The 20,655-nt window shown below is 34.0% G+C and overlaps 1 protein-coding gene across 8 annotated transcripts in view; it reads left to right on the forward strand.

The window, feature by feature from the left end:
• Positions 1 to 618: 618 nt before the first annotated feature.
• Positions 619 to 20,655, forward strand: part of LOC140759011 (mitochondrial arginine transporter BAC1) — a 36,618-nt gene continuing 16,581 nt past the window's right edge. The window contains exons 1-6 of one of the 8 annotated variants that reach the window (XM_073095454.1): positions 619 to 735; positions 868 to 1,133; positions 1,210 to 1,304; positions 1,383 to 1,424; positions 4,437 to 4,593; positions 10,905 to 10,994. In XM_073095454.1, the coding sequence (XP_072951555.1) occupies positions 4,498 to 4,593; positions 10,905 to 10,994 (186 nt within the window). In that variant the 5' untranslated portion in view covers positions 619 to 735; positions 868 to 1,133; positions 1,210 to 1,304; positions 1,383 to 1,424; positions 4,437 to 4,497. The other 7 variants (XM_073095455.1, XM_073095459.1, XM_073095456.1 and 4 more) reach the window with 7 other exon arrangements.

The following is a 20,655-nucleotide window of genomic DNA, read 5'->3' on the forward strand; positions in this document are numbered from 1 at the left end:
GATATATTGTACTTCATTGTATTAGACGATGAATTATATAATACATGTTGAATTATATTATACTTGTGTATTTATGATTTTAGTTGTATCTTGATAATTTGTCATGACTTGTTTGGGCTTTGCCAAATTATGTAGTTGCCCAGTATGATTGTTGCAAATATAGATATAGATATAGATATAGATATGGATATGGATATGTTAACAGGTTTAATTTGATTATATCATAATTTATTTTATGACAGATTATGTGAGCACATTGGTGTATCTATGCAAGGTGGCCCACCTAACTTGTTGTGTGCACTACCCGTGCCCTGTGGGTACGTAAACGTGTATGTGTTTATACCGAACGGGGCGTTACATATGAAACGCTAATCAAAGACTTCATATCATATAAGACGCTAAAATTTATTAACAATTTCTCTTCTAAATAAATGTGGTAACAACTATAGTAAAATAATCCCCTTTTAGTATTAAGATGGGGTCCAATTCTATAAATAAAGTTCGAAAGATGGCTAGTTTGGCCAAAAAAACTCTATTCTCTATTCTTGGTATTTTTTTAGAAGCCTAATCAATCATAGTTTTTCATGACGTTTTAAAGAAGGGTCTAGGTAGTGAGAACTAGACCAAAAGTGATCTACTCAAAAATGATGGTTGGCGGCTGCGATACTGCTAAGGAATACGCAGTGGAATTCGCTACAAGAGTTGCCACTGTGCCATCCCTTCTAGGTGGTCAAGGTTGGTTTTCAATTCTTATCTCTTCCGTTCTTGTCCTATTGGGATGAAAATATGTCTGATTAACTCCGACCCAACCCAATTCCGTATCCAAATCTGACCGGGTGCATATTTGCTACCGGTTCCGGTGGAAAGGCGGCCTCCATCACCGGGGCGTCGGCGGCCTCCATCTCTCTCCCTCTTCATCCGCCACCACCTCCGTCTCTCTAGATCTTCACCGGCGGCCACCCCGATCTCCACCTCCTTTCGCCATCTCTCTTTTCGTCGTCCTTCGAATCCCCGAACCCTCCTCTCTTTCAACGTTTGTGTCTTGATGGTTTCTTCTGCCTTGATGCTGGTAGTCCAAACAATCAATCTTTGATCTTGCGAATGGATTGAAGAATCTCTTGGCTATATGCCAGGTTTGTGTTCTTACTTCAATGTTTAGGATTCTATCTAAACTTGTGATGTCTAATTGTTTTGATGTGCTTGGATTAGGTGGAAGCAAGCCTAAGTGCTAAAGCTTTGAGGGACTGCATTGGGGAGAAGAAGCTCTGAGGGACTGCTATAGACATTTTCTGACCGTCTTTCAGGTAAGCTTTATTTTAAACTTCATGTTTGCTTTCTCTTTCATGATAACTGTTCTTGTAAGTAAGTTTACTTTTCTGCAGAGTGTTGCGGCTAATGGAGAGACGAGGAAGAATTTGTTGACTGTAAGAATTGAATTTCATGATTATTGGGAAATAATTTTGCTTAACTAAGATTTGGAGTTGTGGGAAATGGAAAACCTGGCAATTTTTGTTCTCTCATCTTGTGTCTAACTTCATGATTTTCAATTTACTGATGATTTTCTGCATTTATTTTGTCCACAATTTTCAGCCTGGGCTCCAAACTTCTATATTCCTTGATATTGTTTGACAGCAGAATAGAGGTTTTTGACATTATTCATTCTGTTATTGGAATTTTATGCCTGGTAAACTCTCGTTCCATCTTTGACCATTCATTTATGAAAGAGGGTAGATAAGAGGTGACTTGTGATCTTGCTTAAAGGTAGAGAACCATGAATTCTTCAGTGGGCTATTAAAAATGATATGGTGGAAACCTGTCATACCATTGTAGGGATTGGAAGTGAGTTCAATAAAGTGGTAATTCCTTAGAGGAAACCAAAATTTCTTCCTTTTTAATTTTCTATGTTTGATTTTGTCCTCTGCTTAATTGCATCTCTACATCTGTTTGCTATTTAAAGTCGTTTGCTTATCTCTTGTATATTTTGTTATTTCTATATGCATGTCTCTCCTAAGCAGCCACAAGTAAAGGAAATTACATTATTCTTTTGTTGCAGCACATGTAAATCTCTGCAATAACTATAAAGAAGAACACTTCATATCACACACGCCCTCTTATGAAACTACATTGTATGAGTAGAATGAGGAACATGTAGACTTTTGAAAGATCCAATTCGTATCCAGTTGTGATCGGATCCGTATTCGATCTGTATCCATATCTGTTTAAGATCCAATTCGTATCCATTTTGTTAGAATACAATTTAAAATTTTGCTATCCGTCTAATATCTGTATTCGAATCCATATACAAAGAAAATATATGGATCGAAATATGGGTTGAGTACTATCTAATTCGTTTTCACTCTGATCTGTAAGGGATCCTAGAATTTATTGATGATTTGCTTTAAGCTCCTATGAGTTGGATGACTCCCTCTAAGCTTCTAAATTACTTATATAGAGATGAGAAATACTTATACTTTGTACTACGAGATCCACTAAAAGAAACTCTTAAGTTTCAATATGATTCAAAATTTTCTTTTGCTATTCTGCACATGCTATTCAAGTGCCACTTATCTCATTGTACACCTCTCATTTCTCCCTTTATTCTTCTTTTTTTCTCTTCTTCTCTTCTTCTTTCCCCTTTTCACCTCATTCTGGAGCACTCTTGTTAGCCCCTTATTCCCACTCTTGTTAAGTTAGGTCATATAGTGTTTACTATTTTGGTCCCTTCCTTGTTGTGGAGCTTTCACAAAGAAATTAGTCGGCTGCTTCTAGTCGGGCATGCCCACTCATGTCTAGGAAGGTTAACCTTATCAAGGTCTATAGCACTCAATACTTTCTTAGGAAATATTTACTTATTTAGTATAAGATAGAGTATATAAGATTTAGAGATGTACATTAATACTACGCAATTTCATTTATCGTATGTTAGTAATTCTTTTCTAAGTGAATGAGTTGGCAACTGGCAAAAGAAAGTTTATATGGATATTAAGTTTGGGGTCGCCTATTCGAGTTTTTGACCAAACTAACACTCTCCTAAACTTTATTTACCAAAATAGACAATACCTCAAATTTAATTCAATAAAAGAGGTTTGCTTTACTATAGCTATAATGCAAATCTAGTATGAATGCAATGTTTTGGAAAACAATCAACCCAAACAAGTAAGAGAAAACCATTTAGATAAGGCAGTAATTTTCTTAACTTTCAAATATGTACGTTGACGATAGAAAAGCCTAAAATATGGTATAAAGAAAGACTTTAGAGTTTAGGTTTACTAATAAATGGAATAGTAATACTTTTACTTTAAAACCAAGTCTTCCTCTTCATGTTTGGGCAACCAAATATTCTTTTTCATTAATGGAATCTTCTGGATAGCAACACTAACCAATGAAAAGTAGAGATGGAAGAAAGATAGAAGTTTAGAGAGGAAGTAGACGAGATTATTAGAAGAATCTTAAGATAGAGTAGGAGAAAGGAAGAGAGAGGGAGAGAGAAGAAGACCACAGGAGAGAAAATGAGAGATTCAAATAAATCTTACTCAATCGTATCTTGTTTCTCATGCAATAACCCTTAAATAGGTTAACAATTTTGATTCTAACTGATTCTAATGTGAACTTATTTCCTAATAGGATTTTAATTAATCATCTTACCTAAATTGACTTACCCAATTTAGGTAATAAATTAATGTGAACATCTTCCACATATAAGCTTACCATAACTATCAATTGAGATTCTAATAGAAATTCATTTCCTAATAGGATCCTAATTGATTAGGTCTTACCTAAATTGACTAATCCAATTTAGGTAATAACTCAATACAAACATCCCTTGCATATAAGCTTATCATATCTATCAATTGACTAATTCAATTGATCATTTGAATTAATAATCAACTCAATAAATTAAATATGAAAATAAGTTGAGCCTATTTAGATCAATTAGACCAACATTGGACTCAAGCAACTTTATTTTGGTCAAATTGAAGATGATGCCCACATCAAGCTATCAATAAAATGATGAAGAATTCAACATTTTACTTTTACACAAAAATACTAACTAGTTCAGCATTTAGATTCGTAAGTTAACGAAATAAATATAGATCTTATCAGTGATCTATTTATGTAAACTGCTGACTTATTAGTGGGATTAAAATCTTTTATTTTTCAGATGAAACGCAAACTACTTTAACTAAGTCATTGTCTTAGTTCTCTTTTTGGTTGCTGCACATGAACCGCTATTAGACGGACACTGAAACTTATTAGTGATTTATCTTTTAGATAAAATGTTGATAATAACTATAGTAAAACAAATATCTTCTAGTATTAAGTTTGAGGTGTGGTCCATTTTTATAAATAAAGTTCAAAAGAAGGCTAGTTTGATCAAAAACTCTATTATCTATTCTTGGTATTTTTTTGGAAGTTTAACTACAATTCTTTCACAGGAAGTCATAAAAAAGGGTAAAAGTGGTGAGGACTAGACCAAAAACGACCAATTCAAACGCAATGGTTGGCGGTGACGACGTCGCTAAAGAATACGCGGCGGGATTCATTGCAGGACTCGCCACCGTTGTCACGGGCCATCCTTTTGACACCGTTAAGGTTGGTTTTCTATTTCCTTCTCTTTTGTTCTTGTTTTATTGATTTTAATTAATCTTATTCTCTTGAAAACAATTAATCCCATCGAAAAATCCCATTATACCTATGTTGAATTATGCTTCTTGAATTAAAAGAATTGTTCCTTATCATTGTATTGTATTTGTAAACTGTGTCAATCCCAAGATTAGTTAATTGAAGAATGTACTCAAGGTTCCTAATTTTGGTCGATATTGATCCGTATCGGTCAAAATGGATTAGTATCGGCTATAGCCAATCCCGAATGCATCTTGAGATAGTCAAACTAGTTTTGGTGGGGCATCAGCTGATTTGACCGATACTTGATTCGTATTGAGTACGTTTCGGCATAAGCGGACCGAAATCAGGAAAAAGAAATGGAGAAAGAGAGGGAGGACATTAAGAAAGAAAGGGAGAAAGAAAGAGGAGAGTGAGAGAGAGAAAGAGAGGGTAGGGAGCTTGTCGGAGATAGAGGGAGAGAAAAAATGAAGAAAAAAATTGGATATCCAAGGTTGTTGGAGGTCGATGGAGCCGAATCTACATTGGAGGAGTTCGCCAGACATTGATGGAGGTTGAAACTATGTCGGAGAAACATCAACTTAGGAGAGAGGAGTGGGAGAGGTGGAGTGAGTGTGCGAGAGAGAGAGAGAGAGAAAGGAAGGGAATCAAGAGGGGGAGAGAGATCAGTTTTCTCTTTTAAGTGAGTGAGATTAGAGATAAGGAGGAGATGGGAGAGTTAATGGGAGAGATAATTAGTGGGAGATAGTGTTAGTGGAGAGATAAGAATTTTTTTTAATTTGTGTGAGAGGGGGAGAGAGAGTGTAAGTAGTAGAAAGGGAGAGAGATTGAGATTGAGAAAATAATATTTTCATGTTTGTTTTTTAGACTTCATATATGAATAATTTATATTTATGTCTTATTATTATTTTTTCTAAAATTTTTATAATATTTTTGTATTTTAAAAGTTATTTTAAAATACAGGTTGATACGAATGACCGGTACCGCTGAGATGGCTTATACATATTGTTTTTTCAAATGACAGATTTGATAATTGGAACCTTGATATACTCGATTATTAGTCACCTTCTTATGAGGGATTGTCATAGTATGCTGTCATGGTAACTTTAAATTGGAGCATTAGGAGTTTTTTTGATAGAAATTTGTGGATTATCATAGGTAATGTGATACCTTAGCAATTTATAGACAGTTATAGTAGGTTCGACAAATTTGTGGGTAGGTATGGACTTCTACTCTAAGGAATATGAAAACCATGGATCCCAAAATCGATTGATCCTGATTCAGACCTGAAACCAGTGTGGTGAATTTAAAATATATCTAACTTAGGAGATATTAGTAATTGATGTCATTAACTACCTTCTTTTTAAATTTTAATTTTTACTCTCTATCTCTCACACACACTCTCCTCCTACTTTCACACTTCACTAAGCACATTCGACGGTCAATCCAATGAGCTTCTTTGGCGGCCAATCCGGTGAGCTCTTTCGGCTAGTCCACACTTTGGTTAACTCGGATGAATTTCTTTTTCTTATTTCTCATTTTCCTCATTCTTACCCACCTTTTAGCTTATCTTTTCTAATTACTATAGAATAACAATGAAGAGAGATCTCTCTTTATATTGTTCTGCAGTAGTAATCTATGAGTATAAAATTTTATCTAATTAAAGTTGAAATTTATTATAGTTTTGAGTGAGTTTTTTTTTTTTAAAGTTTTTAGGCTTCATATATGACTAAATTTTCTTGATTTTCTATAAATTTTTAGAAATATTTTCGCATTTAAATTATGTTTAGAATTTTACATTATTAAAAATAGTCCAATTCAATATGAGTGGCCGATACGGCTGATACAGTCCATATGACCGATACTGAGTTTCGAAACCTTGAGGAAAACAAGCAAACGAGACTACATGCCATTAGAATAGAGGAAGGAAATTGTATCCTCCTAATCTACTATACTAGATTTTTGTCGTAGATTAGAAGAAGCCAAAATGAGGTGGTCGGTGGAAAAAGAGATTTTAGTTATTTTATTTATCCAAAAAACAACGTGCTGTAGAGTGGATGCATGACTCTAAACAACTCATATTGTTTTACCTGCTAAGTTAAAAGAAAAAAAAAGAATGAAATTATGAAAAGAACTTGAAATTGCCTGGGGCTTTACCTCTTTTGTTGCAAAGCTGCCAAAACCTAAATATCTTTCTTTTCGGATCATTTGACATCCATCTGGTTAGAGAACATCTAGCCTGGGATAAGGTTTGATAGAAGGGGCTTATCCCTCCTATCCTACCAACCAATAATGTTCTTTCCTTAGGATGTCAGAACTTGAAAAAAAATTGGGATATTGAATTCTCGTTGTCCCTGGATTTGTTTCATTTGTAATAGTAGGAAGTGGTTATCTCTTAAAAGATAATTTTGTCAAAAAATTAGAATATTTTCAAATATTGAAAAAGAGGTGGTCCTTGTAAATATATCTATAAAAGGATGAGTCGATTTGCAAATATGTAAAATAGAGGAGGTTTTCACAATTTGTCTAAAATTTAATTTAATTTAATTTAATAATTTTTTTTTTGCGCAAAATAAAACCCGAGTTTTACAAACCAACGATGGTCGTGCCACAGGCCCGTGCCGACCGCTGGCCGGCATGGCATGGCATGTGACATGCTGCGACACTTGCCGAGAGAAAAAGGTAACACTTTTGTCGCTCGCCGTCGTAGCTCATCGCTTGCCGTCGCCGCTCGTGCTCACCATTGTCTAAGCTCACGTTGGGTGCCCTAGCCCGAGGGAGGGGAAGAAAGAGATAGAGAGAGAGAGAGAGAGAGAGAGAGAGAGAGAGAGAGAGAGAGAGAGAGAGAGAGAGTTTATTGATTTAAACTTAAGTTCCGGATCTCTCTCTCTCTCTCTTCCCCTCCCTCGGGTTAGGACACCTGATGTGAGCTTGGGCGACGGCGAGTGGCGACGGTGACGACGAATGCCAGCGGCGACGGCGAGCTTGACGATGAGGTTGATGGCGAAGCTATTAGGAGGGGTGCCATGTGGCACCCCTCGTGCCATGTGCCAGTCGGCACGGCCATCCATGATACAAACCATCAACATGCTAATTGGAAAGTGAAATGAGCAAGTCTGATAAACAAAAGTTGTTAAGAACTTAAGATAGCCAAGCGACAATTGAGGATTGGCAATCTATTGTACTTTGTCTAGACAACTAGTAAAATGAATTAGGCTGAGCATAACTAGTTGAGACTATGCTCTCCAAAATTAGCACTTTTCCAAATTTTTATGTCATATAAAAGGTAATAATCAAGATTTTGAAACTCGAAATTGGGATTGTCAGCTCAAAAAGAACAACACATATAAGATCAAACTATTTCTTAATTACGTAAAATTCTAAATATTATTTAAAAATGCATGAAATTTTTTAGAAAATGACCAAAATAATAAGATAATTACTTATATATGAAGCTTGAAAACTAAAAATAGTATTCACTAACTCAACTTTGATGAATACTAAGTTAGATTTTATAAATTCCTTTTGATCTTTTTTATAATCACCATAAATTTATAAATAATAAAGGGTTGATGTTTGAAAGAGTGATTGCATTATATTAGTAATATCAAATGAATTTTATTGTGACTGAGGAAGAAAAAAAGAACTAGCATGTGAATCTTGTTGTGCCTAAGGATAATAATCAGTATATGGATCTTGTGATAGCTCCACACAATAAATACTCAATGAACTATAATTATAGAGAGCAACATCCTCATAGCGATTCCATTTATCTATATATATACATACATCATCAGTTTATCTGTTTTCAATTGCTATACCTCTGACATTTTTTTAGCAAATGCGGAAGAGACAATATCATCATTAGGATCACAAGGGTTATCTCTAATACTGATAGCTGTATTATGTGTTCTTGCTAAAAGACTCAATCTGTCTCTGCCCTCATCGCACTCTTCCCCTCCTATAATTGCTTCTCCAACCAAAGGTTAATAATCCGTTCTCTAGTTCTCTAACTCATTGTTAGAGATATTTTTCATCAAAAATATTATTTATATTAATTAGTTGATCATTTTCTACTTTAAAATTTTCTCCCCTAATCTCATATTGTAGTGACATAAAATTTAATTAATCTCTCAATTGTCAATTGATTACATGTTTTCGTGTGATTCAAAGAGAAAATTATTTAATTGAGTCGTGACTTATATCTCAGTGGGAGTGATCAAATAAAAAATATAGTTTTTGATACCGATTATTCAGATTCTCAACCTTCACTTCAGGTGATAGATATCAAGTCATATTCAAGAAATTTTGCATTTCTTAATTCCACAATCCTACTGCAATGAGATGAACAATAAATTTTTAACCTTTAGACATTTTGGCATATCCAACAAAATACCCACTAATGGTCTTTGGGTCCAGCTTCTTCTCTTGTGGATTATAGATCCTTACTTCATACGGGCTTTCCCAATGTGCATATGTCGCAAACTTAGTTTTCAACCTTTCAAATAATTCAAAGTGTCTTTGAGACAACCTTGATGGGAACTCGGTTTAATATATACACTGTCGTTTGTAGTGCTTCAGTCTACAAGGATTTAGGAAGACCGGAGTTGCTAAACATACTTTATGTCCAAAATTTTTTTTTTTGCCATATAATTCTGATTCGGTGAACTAATCATGGTTGTATTGTGCAACTATCTTATGCTCTTGAAGAAATTTAGTGAACGGACCAAGTGCTTATCTATCCTCAGTGTATCTACCGTAGTACTCTCTACCTCTATCTGATCTCACAATCTTAATTTGCCTTTTGCATTATTTCTTAACTTCAGCCTAAATATCTTAAAGACATCTAATGTTTTGTCATTTTTATGAAGCAAGTAAAAATACATATATCATAAGTAATTATCAATAAAGGTGATGAAGTATCTCGGACCATATAAGTCCATATTTGGACTATATGGATAAAGGAAATACCTTATAGAAATTATCATTTGAAACTTGTAAGCATTCAAATTTTAAAGTATTTATAAGTAAAATAAAATTAGTAAATTAAAAGCATGCTTATCATTAGCGTGTATATCTTAATGTAGTTGTTTGTTGTTCCATTTGAAAGTCAGTCCGCCACTTGCTATAAATTTTGTCTATATTCTTTTATTGATTTTTTCAATGTCCATAGCCTCATACAAGAAACTCATCTTAGATTTATCGTTCTCATCTACAAGTCGTAATACCTTAACAAGAGGCTAAATATTACAATGGCAAAATTAATACTATCCTTAAATGCATTTCTAAGAGATATGTTCATTTTAATCTTTGAATTTTAGATTTCTTGTTCTTAATTTTTATAGACGTTTTATATGATGCAAGCATTCACATCATGTCATCCTTGTAGTGGATGATGCTTTCCAATGATAAAAAATTAGTGACAAATTTAGCAAGACCTAATTTTATGATTTCCCTACCATTAGTCATTTGTTTAAGTAAATGAATAACTCAACAATAGTTATATGTATAGTTTATCAATCTCTGATCTTTATGTGTCACCATATTGATATCTATATCTTTGGCAATATTATCTAACATCATATCAAGACAATGTGTAATTTGTGATGTTTAATGTAAATGTTGTCTCTTCAATATAACTAATTGTCCAATAGCCTTATAATTTGCCCCATTATCAGTAATTACTTGGACTACCATTTTTTCACTTGTTTTTTCTATTATATTATCAATTAACCAAAATATATAATTTATACATTTGAAATAAGTAGTAGCATTCACAGACTTAAAGAATACAATTCCCATTCCCAAGTACACTAAAATATTAATTATATTTCTCCTATTATGTGTTTCACCCATCGCATATTGGTGTATAACAAAATTTATCCCAATACTTTTTAAATATCTCAATATAATTGTAAAGCTTATTTACCTCCGACTGAAGATATTTAGTAGCAATATTATTTAAATTAGGAGGCAAAACACTAGATCTTACTGATTTTATATTATCCATCATAGTATGATAATAAAGATTATTAGCTATATTGAAAGAAATATATTGTAGAATAAAAATTTAAAAATATCACTATCAATGTGCTTTTTTGATTTTTTTAACCCTTTGCAAGATACTACATTTCTTTGTTTTTTAGCCAAATGTTTATCTTCTTCCCTCTCTTTCTCATCCTTGGTTCCTCTCCCTCTTTGTTATTGCAATAGTTGTATTTGACAGCTTATTGATTCTTTTAAATTATAGCATCCTCAATATCGTAGTTCCTTATTGATAGGTGAAACTGCAAGCTCACAATACTAAAACACAAGTGAAGGCATACAAGAATGCTTTACACTGCGCAAGTCGAATCCTGATTGATGAAGGAGTAAGTTCCTGATTGATATATTGTCCATAGTCTTTTAATTTTTCTAGTATTGGAACTTTGAGTTTGGTGATGGTAAAATAGTCTTTATAACAGAGGAAAAATGTTGGTTTTGGATAGTTTTCTAATCTGATTGAGTATTTGTTATCATTTTGGTACACATTTATTGATTAATCTTTACTTAAAACTTGTTGCTTTCAAGTTTATGTATGTTTGTACTTCAATTCTATTTTACTTCATTTCTAGTTTTTGCAGAAAATTGCCATTCTATTTACTGCATAAATTTGATATTACATTTTATCTTCTTGACTATATTATGGGAACCCTTGGCTCGATTATGAGCAATGAACTAACTCAACAAGTAGGTCTTTCTGAGCCGTTCCTGGCTTGCCTAAAATTTTCTTGTTAGGAAATTACTAAATATATGTAATCTTCAATAAAACTGTCCTAGTTTAGAAAAGTTCTTTGTATTTGATACTGTTTGTTCTTCGAAATGGTTTTCTTTGTTGACGATCATGAGCAACTTCCCCTTGTTTTACTTCATTCTTGATGCAAATCTAGTTTGAATGCAATGTTTTGGAGAACAATCGATCTAAATAAGTAACTAAAATAAAATATAGTAAGCAATAACTGATAATAAGTTAATTAATTAAAATGATCACTATTTGATAGAAGGAGAGAAAATCACTCAGATAAGGCAGTAATTTTCTCAATTCTCAAATAGGTATGTTGACAGTAGATAGGCCTAAAATATTGTGTAAGATTTTAGAGTTTAGGTGTACCAATAAATGGAATAGTAGTGCTTTTACTTTGAAACCACGTTTTTCTCTTCAAGTCCGGGCACCCAAAGATTCTTTTTCACTACTGAAATCTGCTGGGCAGCAATAGCAACCAATGAAAAGTAGAGATTAAAGAGAGGTTTAGAGAGGAAATAGAAGAGATTAGAGATGAATCTTAAGATGAGGTAGGAGAAAGAGAGAGAAAAGAACGTAGGAGAGAAAATGAGAGATTTTAAATAAATCTTATTCAATTGTTCTTTGTTTCCCATGCAATAACTCTTAAATAGGTTAACAATTTTGATTCTAGTTGATTTTAATAGAAATTATTTCCTAATAGGATTCTAATTGATCTTTAGTTAAATTTGTGGCATAGAAGGACTCACCGATGGCTCATTTGGTGAGGGTAATTTACTTCTGCGGTGCTTCGAAGATCCAACCACATCGGTGATGCAGGAAGTAGTGTATTGAAAGGCGACTATGGATTGTAGGTGGTCACCCCACCGCCTGCCTAGCACTTAGACGGAAGGCGGGCCCAAAGAGGTCCAGCAATTTAATATATAAAAAAGAAAAAAATAATTCTATATAATATATATATTATTTACTTATTAAAATTTTAATAAGTGCAATTTACAACCATAAAAATAATGGATTATAAATCGATAATTCACAAATATGTATACATATTTCATTGTCATCATAGTTATAAATTACCATGATCTAAAATTAAATGCATTAATAGTTGGTGGTTTGAAATGCATTAATAGTTGGTGCCTTAGTGGTTTCCAATGTTAACATGACTCTCTTTCCCGTCACTTTCTTCCCACGTGGCCTCTCTTTTCCATGTGCTCTCTCTTTGCCAGCACTCTTTCTCACCGTTAAAGCACAGAAAAAGAAAAACAAAGTGGGTGGTTTTTGATCTCAAAGAGAAAGAAAAGAAGAGGAGATGAGGCAATCAACAATCTATGACTTCAACAAAATTATTGTCAAGTTGCCATCGTCATCCAGTTGCCGTTGCCGCTCGTTGCCTTCGCTTGCCACGACCATTCATCACCTTCGCTAATCGCTGGTTATACTCGCTTGCCATCGTCGACTTCTCGCCGCAGCTCAGAGATGATCGAGGTTGCTCGGCCCGCTACACAACTTGGTGGCTCGCCAAGTTCGCCCAAGCGGTCTAGCCGCTAATGGGTGGTTGCCATTCCTGTTGGCGAGGCGGCCGGCTTTTCAATGCATTGGTAGGAAGAAAAGGAAATCAAAGGGGAAGAAATAAGAGAAGGAAAAGGAAGCTTTGATTCCCCTCGAGGGGTTTGCTACAAGGTTCCTAGTATCGGGATCGGGATCAGTATCGATCATCTTGAAAAAACGATACATATCGGCCGTATCGGTCGTTCGTATTGGATTGGACTATTTTTTAATTATATAAAATTCTAAATATTATTTAAAAATGTAGAAAAATTTAGAAAAAATGACAAAAAAATAAGAAAACAAAAATTACTTACATATGAAGTCTAAAAACTTAAAAAATATATTAACTTACTCAAAATTTAAAACTTTGATAAATACTGAGCTGGTTCTCGTAAATTTCTATAGTGTTCATCATCATAATCACCATAAGTTTGTAAATATTCATTATCAGTAACCACTTGGACTATTCTTTTTTCACCGATTTCTTGTACCACCTCATCCATCAACTGATAAATATAATTTGTATTTTTGAAATGAGCAGTAGCGTTTACAGACTTCAGAAATATTGTCCCTATGCCAGAGTACAGTAAGAAATTAATTATATTTCTTCTGTTTCATGTATTCCACCCATCACACATCAGTGTATAATCAAATTTATCCTAATATCGTTTAAATGTTTCAATGTAAGTATGAAATTCATCTACCTCTGAGTCAAGATATTTAGTAGCAATATCATTTGAACTAGAAGGTGGAATACCACGCCATACTGATTGTATAATATCCACCATAGTGTGATAATAAGGACTATTAGCTATATTGAAAGGAATATGGTTGTAGAAGAAAAATTTAGAGATAGTCTTACCAATGTGTTTCTTTGCATTTTTAATTTCTTTGAAAACTGTCTTGATGGAAGTCTGTGTACGACTCCTTTTTTCCTGAAGATATGTATCTATTGGTCCAATATTTTCAGACTGCTGTAATATCAAGAGTCTTATGGGTAAAACTGCTGCCCCCATATTCTCTCTCTCATATATTAACTGATCTAGATTTCTGAAAGTTACCACCAGTGCATCTTCTCATCTCTCTTCTTTGTGCATATTTCTGCTCTCTTTCATTGCCCTCCTCATCTGTCTCTTCTCTTCATCCTCCTCACTTTGCTCACTGCTATCATCATCAATATGTACAGGATTATGCATCAATTCTTCACGAACCATTGACTCTTCTTTGTTGTGCAGATTATTTATTCTTCTTTTTGCCAATTAAATGAGCCAACATTTGCTTTCTAACTTTCAAGGATACTTGAGTGCAAACTGCTATATTTTCTTATCTTTCAGCTAAATGTTCCTTCAAACGGCTGACATCACCACTCATATCTTTTCCACACCAGTTGTATTTAACACGTTTTTTATCTTACTCAATAGTGCAGCAATGTTGCCATCCAATGTCAGTATCATATGACTTCTCTTTTGGAGCCATTGATATTTTAACTCTGTAACTAAAAAACATAAACAAAAATAAAAATAAAATATAAAATAATTTAAAATTTATGAGGCATAACTGCACAAGCAGCATCAGCTGCAGTAGCACCAGGTGCTACCAGTGCTAGTGTTGCAGTAGCAGCACTTGTTGTATTGCACAATGAAAAAAAAAAAGAAAATTAAAAACTGAAAAAAAACTTACCCAAGGTTGCCGGAGATCGAGGTCGTCGAATCTTCATCGGAGAACGTCGCCGGAGGTCGAGATCTCCGGAGATTTACTCAGTTGCCGGTGAGAAAGAGACCCGTGAGAAAGAGAGAAAGAAAGAAAAGAGAGAAAGAAAAAAAAAAGAGAGAAAAGGGAGAGAGGTAGGTAGGGGGTGGGGACATTAATTATTGATGTCTCCCGGGTCGGATCTAACCCGTTTCGATCGGGATCGGCCGGCCGAAACCAGCAAACCAGTTGGTTTCGGCTGGGATCGGGATCGGCTACATTTCGGCCGATCCCACTCGGGATCAGCCGAAACTGGAAACCATGGTTTGCTATGCTTGTATAGCTAGGGCTCGTGGGATTTTAGCTATCCCCCCAAATCTGAGTCGGAGAAGGAAAAAAGAGAGAAGGAAAGGAAGATGAGAAAGGTGAGGCACGTGCCTTATATATAGAGGTGATCATCGGGCACGCCGGTCCTACCAAGCGAACCGGGCTAGGCACTATGCTCGTCAGCTTGCCCATGAGTGGGTTGGGCCGGGCCAGGTTTGTGTTGGGCTAGAATAGTCTAGCCTGTTATTGCTTGTCGGCTCGTGAAAGAGCGGGTTAGCCTGGCCGGGTTGGGCTTGCCAATTGGGCAGGTATTATAGACAAAAAGATAACATTATGTAACCTATTCAAAGAAGTCAATATTTAAGCATAGTTTATACCACGGATTCTTGTAAAACTATTAGCAACACTTCATTAAAGGGAACTTTCAAACAATTTTTATTTAAAGTTCTCACAGAACTCTCAAAGAAAATCACACAATTTTTATCTTCTCTTTTCTCTCTCCTTACTGCTCATTCTCCCTGCTTCACTACATTTTACCAATATAAATAGTCATGAATCCATCATTCAACCATATTCTAAGTTAAAAGTCAAAACTATTAACATTCCACTCATACAGATCAATGTCGATCATCTATATATTCCACAGAAACCATTAGTCCAACTATAACTCCAATTGCGACAAAAACAGTCAATTTAAAATTTGCAACTCATACAGTCATACTTGTATTCCTTTTATTTAGTGATGCAAGTTGGTAACTCAACAGTGCTACCAATTGAGAAAGACTTGGCACCAGAACAACATTAGAACCCAACAGTGAAGCACCAAACTTCAAGCAACTCAACTTATGAGGATAGACTAGGTAGCCCATATAGGGAAGCTAGTCTCCATTCTTTTAGTTCACTATTCTAGTATTCCCTTCCAACGTGCATTTCTATCAATTATAAATGGCAGGGAGGATAATGAACAACAATTTGGCAAATTAGAGAACTGAATCTTCTGCCTCTTCTTAATACAACAAATGGATTATCAAAACTTTTGGCTGCCATGATAGCTCAATAACCTGCACACAGAAGACTCAATGAGTACATCAGAAGCACATCACAACTCCAGTTTGTGGGAATCAACAGAATGCATCATTTCTACCTTATAAAATCAGTAGGTAATACACGACAGCAGATTGATGAAGCATTCACGGTTACTACTATTTTTTTTTTTAAGGTTAATTTGGCTCAATGAAGCAACCCGAGGCTGCCAGATACTGCAACAAGAAAGAATCCAGTGAAGAGAAGAACAACAAATACAGTGAAATAAACCATACCCAGGTGATTCCGCAAATTATACAAAAACTAGCAGAAGTAAATATAAGACTTGGAAGTAATGACAAGCAGCCCCAGAGATAATTTTAGAGGCTACTATTCCATGACATGCTCCCGTCCATTTCCTTGATTGCATTATCTAGGCCCTATCAAAAGAAAAATCTAAAAATTCTAAAACATGATTTGTGCACCACTGGTGTCACGTAAAGAAGAGAAAAATTGGAATTGCACAAGATGACAGTCAGACAAAATATTTAACATTTAGATGAATATTTAACATTTAGATGAATATTTAATTTCTGTAGGCTTTTTATGCCATAATCACCAAAAGCAAAATAAATAGAACTGCTTCTCTTCTTAGTTCAATTTAGATCAATAAAGGAAGATATGATTATAGTTTTCACATAAGATGCAAAGAAAGCAAAAAATATGAGTTGATGAGTCTCATGAATGGAACACTGCAACACTTACTAAATGTTTGGCAAAGTGAACAAATCCAGCTCCAGAACGCTTAAGGAAGGTTAATGAGGGAAGAGAAATTACCTTCAGGTTTGAGAAAATTTAGGGATTTGCAGATATTTGGATGAGAGAGAGAGGTTAGTGTTCAAAGGGAGTGAATAGATTAAATACCAAAGAGTAGAAACAAAAAATAGAAAAGAAGTAAAATTAAGCACAAGCTCCTCCTTCGCCACCTGCTTCTCCTCCGTCTTCCACCACGGCAGCGGCAGCAAGGACTCTGCCCCTTTCGACCTCGACGCCAAGAAGCCCTCCTCTGCGGCTCTATGCTTTTGCCCCATAAACCCTAAATCCCTAATGCGATCTGAGTGACTAAGTATATATATATATATATATATATATATATATATATATATATATATATATATATATATATATATTAGAAGATTAGTTATTCTAGACCGTTGGATGGATGAAGATTGAAGGCTGTGATCTGAGTGACTGAGTAGATCAGTGACTCTTAGCCAAAAAAAAAAACAATTGCATTATTTGTGCATAAATCAGTAAAAGGAAAGATATTTTCATAATTAAACATACTTGTAGAAAAAATAGGATTTTTTTTCTTTATTATCGAATGGGCACATCCTAACTAGGTTGGCACTTACCCACCTATCTTTGCATAATCCATTAGTTAATTGCGAAAAATAAAATAAAATAACATTAGTCATTCATTGAGATGTAAAAACTCAAATTCTATATTTTATATTGCAAAATGGTCGCCCACTTGCGGTCTAGATTTGACAGTATACTAATCTTGCAGATATATTAATGCTTCAATTGTATCTTTTTCCAAATATGATCTATGCTCATCTATGAAGCACGGATACTTCATTTAGGCCTCTATATCGGTATCAAATACATATCAGATACCGATACATCGACGTATTCGATATGGCTGAAGAAGTATTCGAATTAAAATAATTAATTTTAAATATTCGATACGGCGGAGATACGGCTAGGATACGGTAGGATACATTTTTGAATTATTTAAGTTAAACGGGTCGGTTCTGCAAATAAAACGCATTTAGAACTCGTTAATAACCGACTCGTTAATTTTAACTAACTTGATATCACTTAGCTTTCTCGTTCCTCTCTCTCTCGCGCGACCTAAAAATCTTTCTCTCTCTCACGCGTCGGCGGCGATGAAAACCTTCTTGCCTCCCTCATGCGCCGACAATGAAGGGCTCCCTCCCTCCTCCCTCACGCACTGGCGACGAAAGCTTTCTCCCCTCCCCTCCCCTCCCCCGTGTGGCGACTTCCTTAGCAGCGACTCCCCTCGCGACGACGACTCCCTCGGCAATGACTCCCCCTCGCGACGGCGGCTCCCTCCGATGATTGAGGTACCTTACTTCATCTCTTTCTCTCACACACTTTCGTCCCTCCCTTTTGCACTTTTGTCTGTGATATTAGAATTTATGATTTGATTTTGGTTTTAGGGGTTTTGATCACAGTGAGGGAGTGAGCTAATTGATGCTATTAGAGTAATTTAGGATGCTAAATGATCACAGATGAGGTGATTGATGTTTGTGCTCACGCTCTCATTGCCTCACTGTTAATTACTCCCTCACTGCCTTACACTGTTACTTACTGCCTCACTGCCATGTTTTAGAAATTATTTATTGCCTCATTGCCAAGTTTTAGAAATTAATTACTCCCTCACTGCCATGTTTTAGAAATTAATTACTGCTTCACTGCCATGTTTTGTAAATTAATTACTGCCTCACTAACTAAAGTATGTTGTATTAATGATCAGTTGGTCACTGTAGTAGTGTAGTCATGGTGATACTTTTCAACCCTTGTCCTTTATGAAGATACCTACAAAACAATCACAAGATAAGTTAGAATGATATGCATTAAACCATATGTTATATTAGTTTGCAATATATTAAAATTATATTTTTATTAATTTTTTTGTTGTTGTATCCATGCCGTATCTGTATCCTAATTATTGTATCCATGTATCTCATTTCGGTATCCATGCTTCACTTCATCAATCAACCATTCACTTCATCAATCAACCGTTCACTTGTATTGAAAACTGATTCTGAAGTATAATAGACATAGGAATGACTAATATATTACGGGCAATGGCGGTAACAATTGGAAATCTCGTCTCATTTGCCTTTCATCGTGCTAAAGTATCTGTTCATCTTTACTTACAAAATAATTGTAATATGTTTGGAGTTTGGTGATTCCCTCGACATTGATGAAGTTCTCATTTTATGTTGGGCAAGTAATGATTTCTTAGTGCTATCACTTTTAGGAGGAATAATAGAAGATGAAGACATAGAGGAAAAAGAACCATATATAATAGAATAATCATTAAAAAGTTTTTTAAAATAGCTTTTAATAGTTATAGCACGAGAAACATATTCATCTTGTCTATCTTCATAGAAACTATTAAAAATATCAAAAAGATCGATCTCTTTAATTTGAAGTTCTAATAAAATGTCAAAACCAATAAGTAAAGGAAAATGTTCAAAATATTTGGCATATTTAGTTTCCATTTATTGTAAAACATTATGTAAGGATCAATAATCTTAAAAGTAATAAAAAGTTGAACAATATTAATAAGTTTCATTCTAGCGATTGTAATTGTAGGAGATTAAGAGCTTGACAACATATTGGTAGCATAAGAAAATGTTTTATAAAGAAAATCTTTTATTGTTTTTACATTTTTTTTCTAAATCAGTAGGGCATTCTAGTTTATTATTAATATTTAAATAAACATAAGAAATTATAGCTCATTGATATTGGAGTACTAATTCTTACATTTCATAAGTAGAGTTCTATATATGTTGTTCTTCCAATTAAAGTTTTCTAGCTTTGAATCCACATCTTTTACATATATTTGAAATGTTTTAGCTCTTTTATCATTAAAATTTTTTTGTGATGTATAATTTTTCTAATTTTATAAATTATCTTAGTAATTCTTTTAGGCCACTTTGTACAATTAAATTTATAGTATTCACATATGTTATGCAACAATTCATCATTACAAAGTGAAAAAAGGAAAAATATCGTAGATTAGAAATTATGGAGTCATTATTAGAAGCATCATCAAGAGTGAGAAAAAAAATATTATTTTAGATATTATAACTTGCTAACTTTTGAATAATAATACGTGAAAGATATTTACCAGTATGACTCTTATCAAGATTTTGAAAAATAATTATTTGTTTTGTATTTTCTAATTATCTTAATAAAATGTGCAATTATACACATAAAAGACTAATGTTTGTAGAAGTCAAAATATCACTAGTAAAAAAAATTTTAGATTTCAATTTATGGAATATGAGATTAATTTTTCTTTTTCTTCAAGAAAATATTTTAAAATATTTCTTCTAATTGTCTAATTGTGTGACAAGAAATTCTTTTAAAAGCCGCAACAAAACTTCTTTGCAAACAACCTTCAAGTTCCTAATTATCACCCATTGCGAAGGTTTATTTCTACGAGTAATATATTTAACTAATTCTTTATAAGCATTTACATTATTCAATTAAAAATTAGAAAGATTTCTAGTAGCACCTTGACTAAGTAACATTTGATTGATATTCAGTTGACTTTTTTTATGCTTGTCTTTAATATGCCTCATTAGGTGAGTAGTAATATTCTTAGTTAATCTTGAAAAATTATAATCACATTAAAGACATTTAGCTTACCATCTATAACATTACCTTTGATATCGTTCGTTTCAATTCGTTTGAAATACTTCCAAGCCTTGAACTTTAATCTCTTAAAACCGCCTGATGACGAAGTTGGAGTTTTCAAATTGGGTTAAGGTTGAGATGCGGGTGTAAGATTAATTAAATCTTTATCCTCTAATTTCAATTCTATACGAGCATTAAAGCAA

Source organism: Typha angustifolia, chromosome 4 (genome assembly GCF_048772165.1).
Source record: "Typha angustifolia cultivar Huaian chromosome 4, ASM4877216v1, whole genome shotgun sequence".
Classification (NCBI taxonomy): Eukaryota; Viridiplantae; Streptophyta; class Magnoliopsida; order Poales; family Typhaceae; genus Typha; species Typha angustifolia.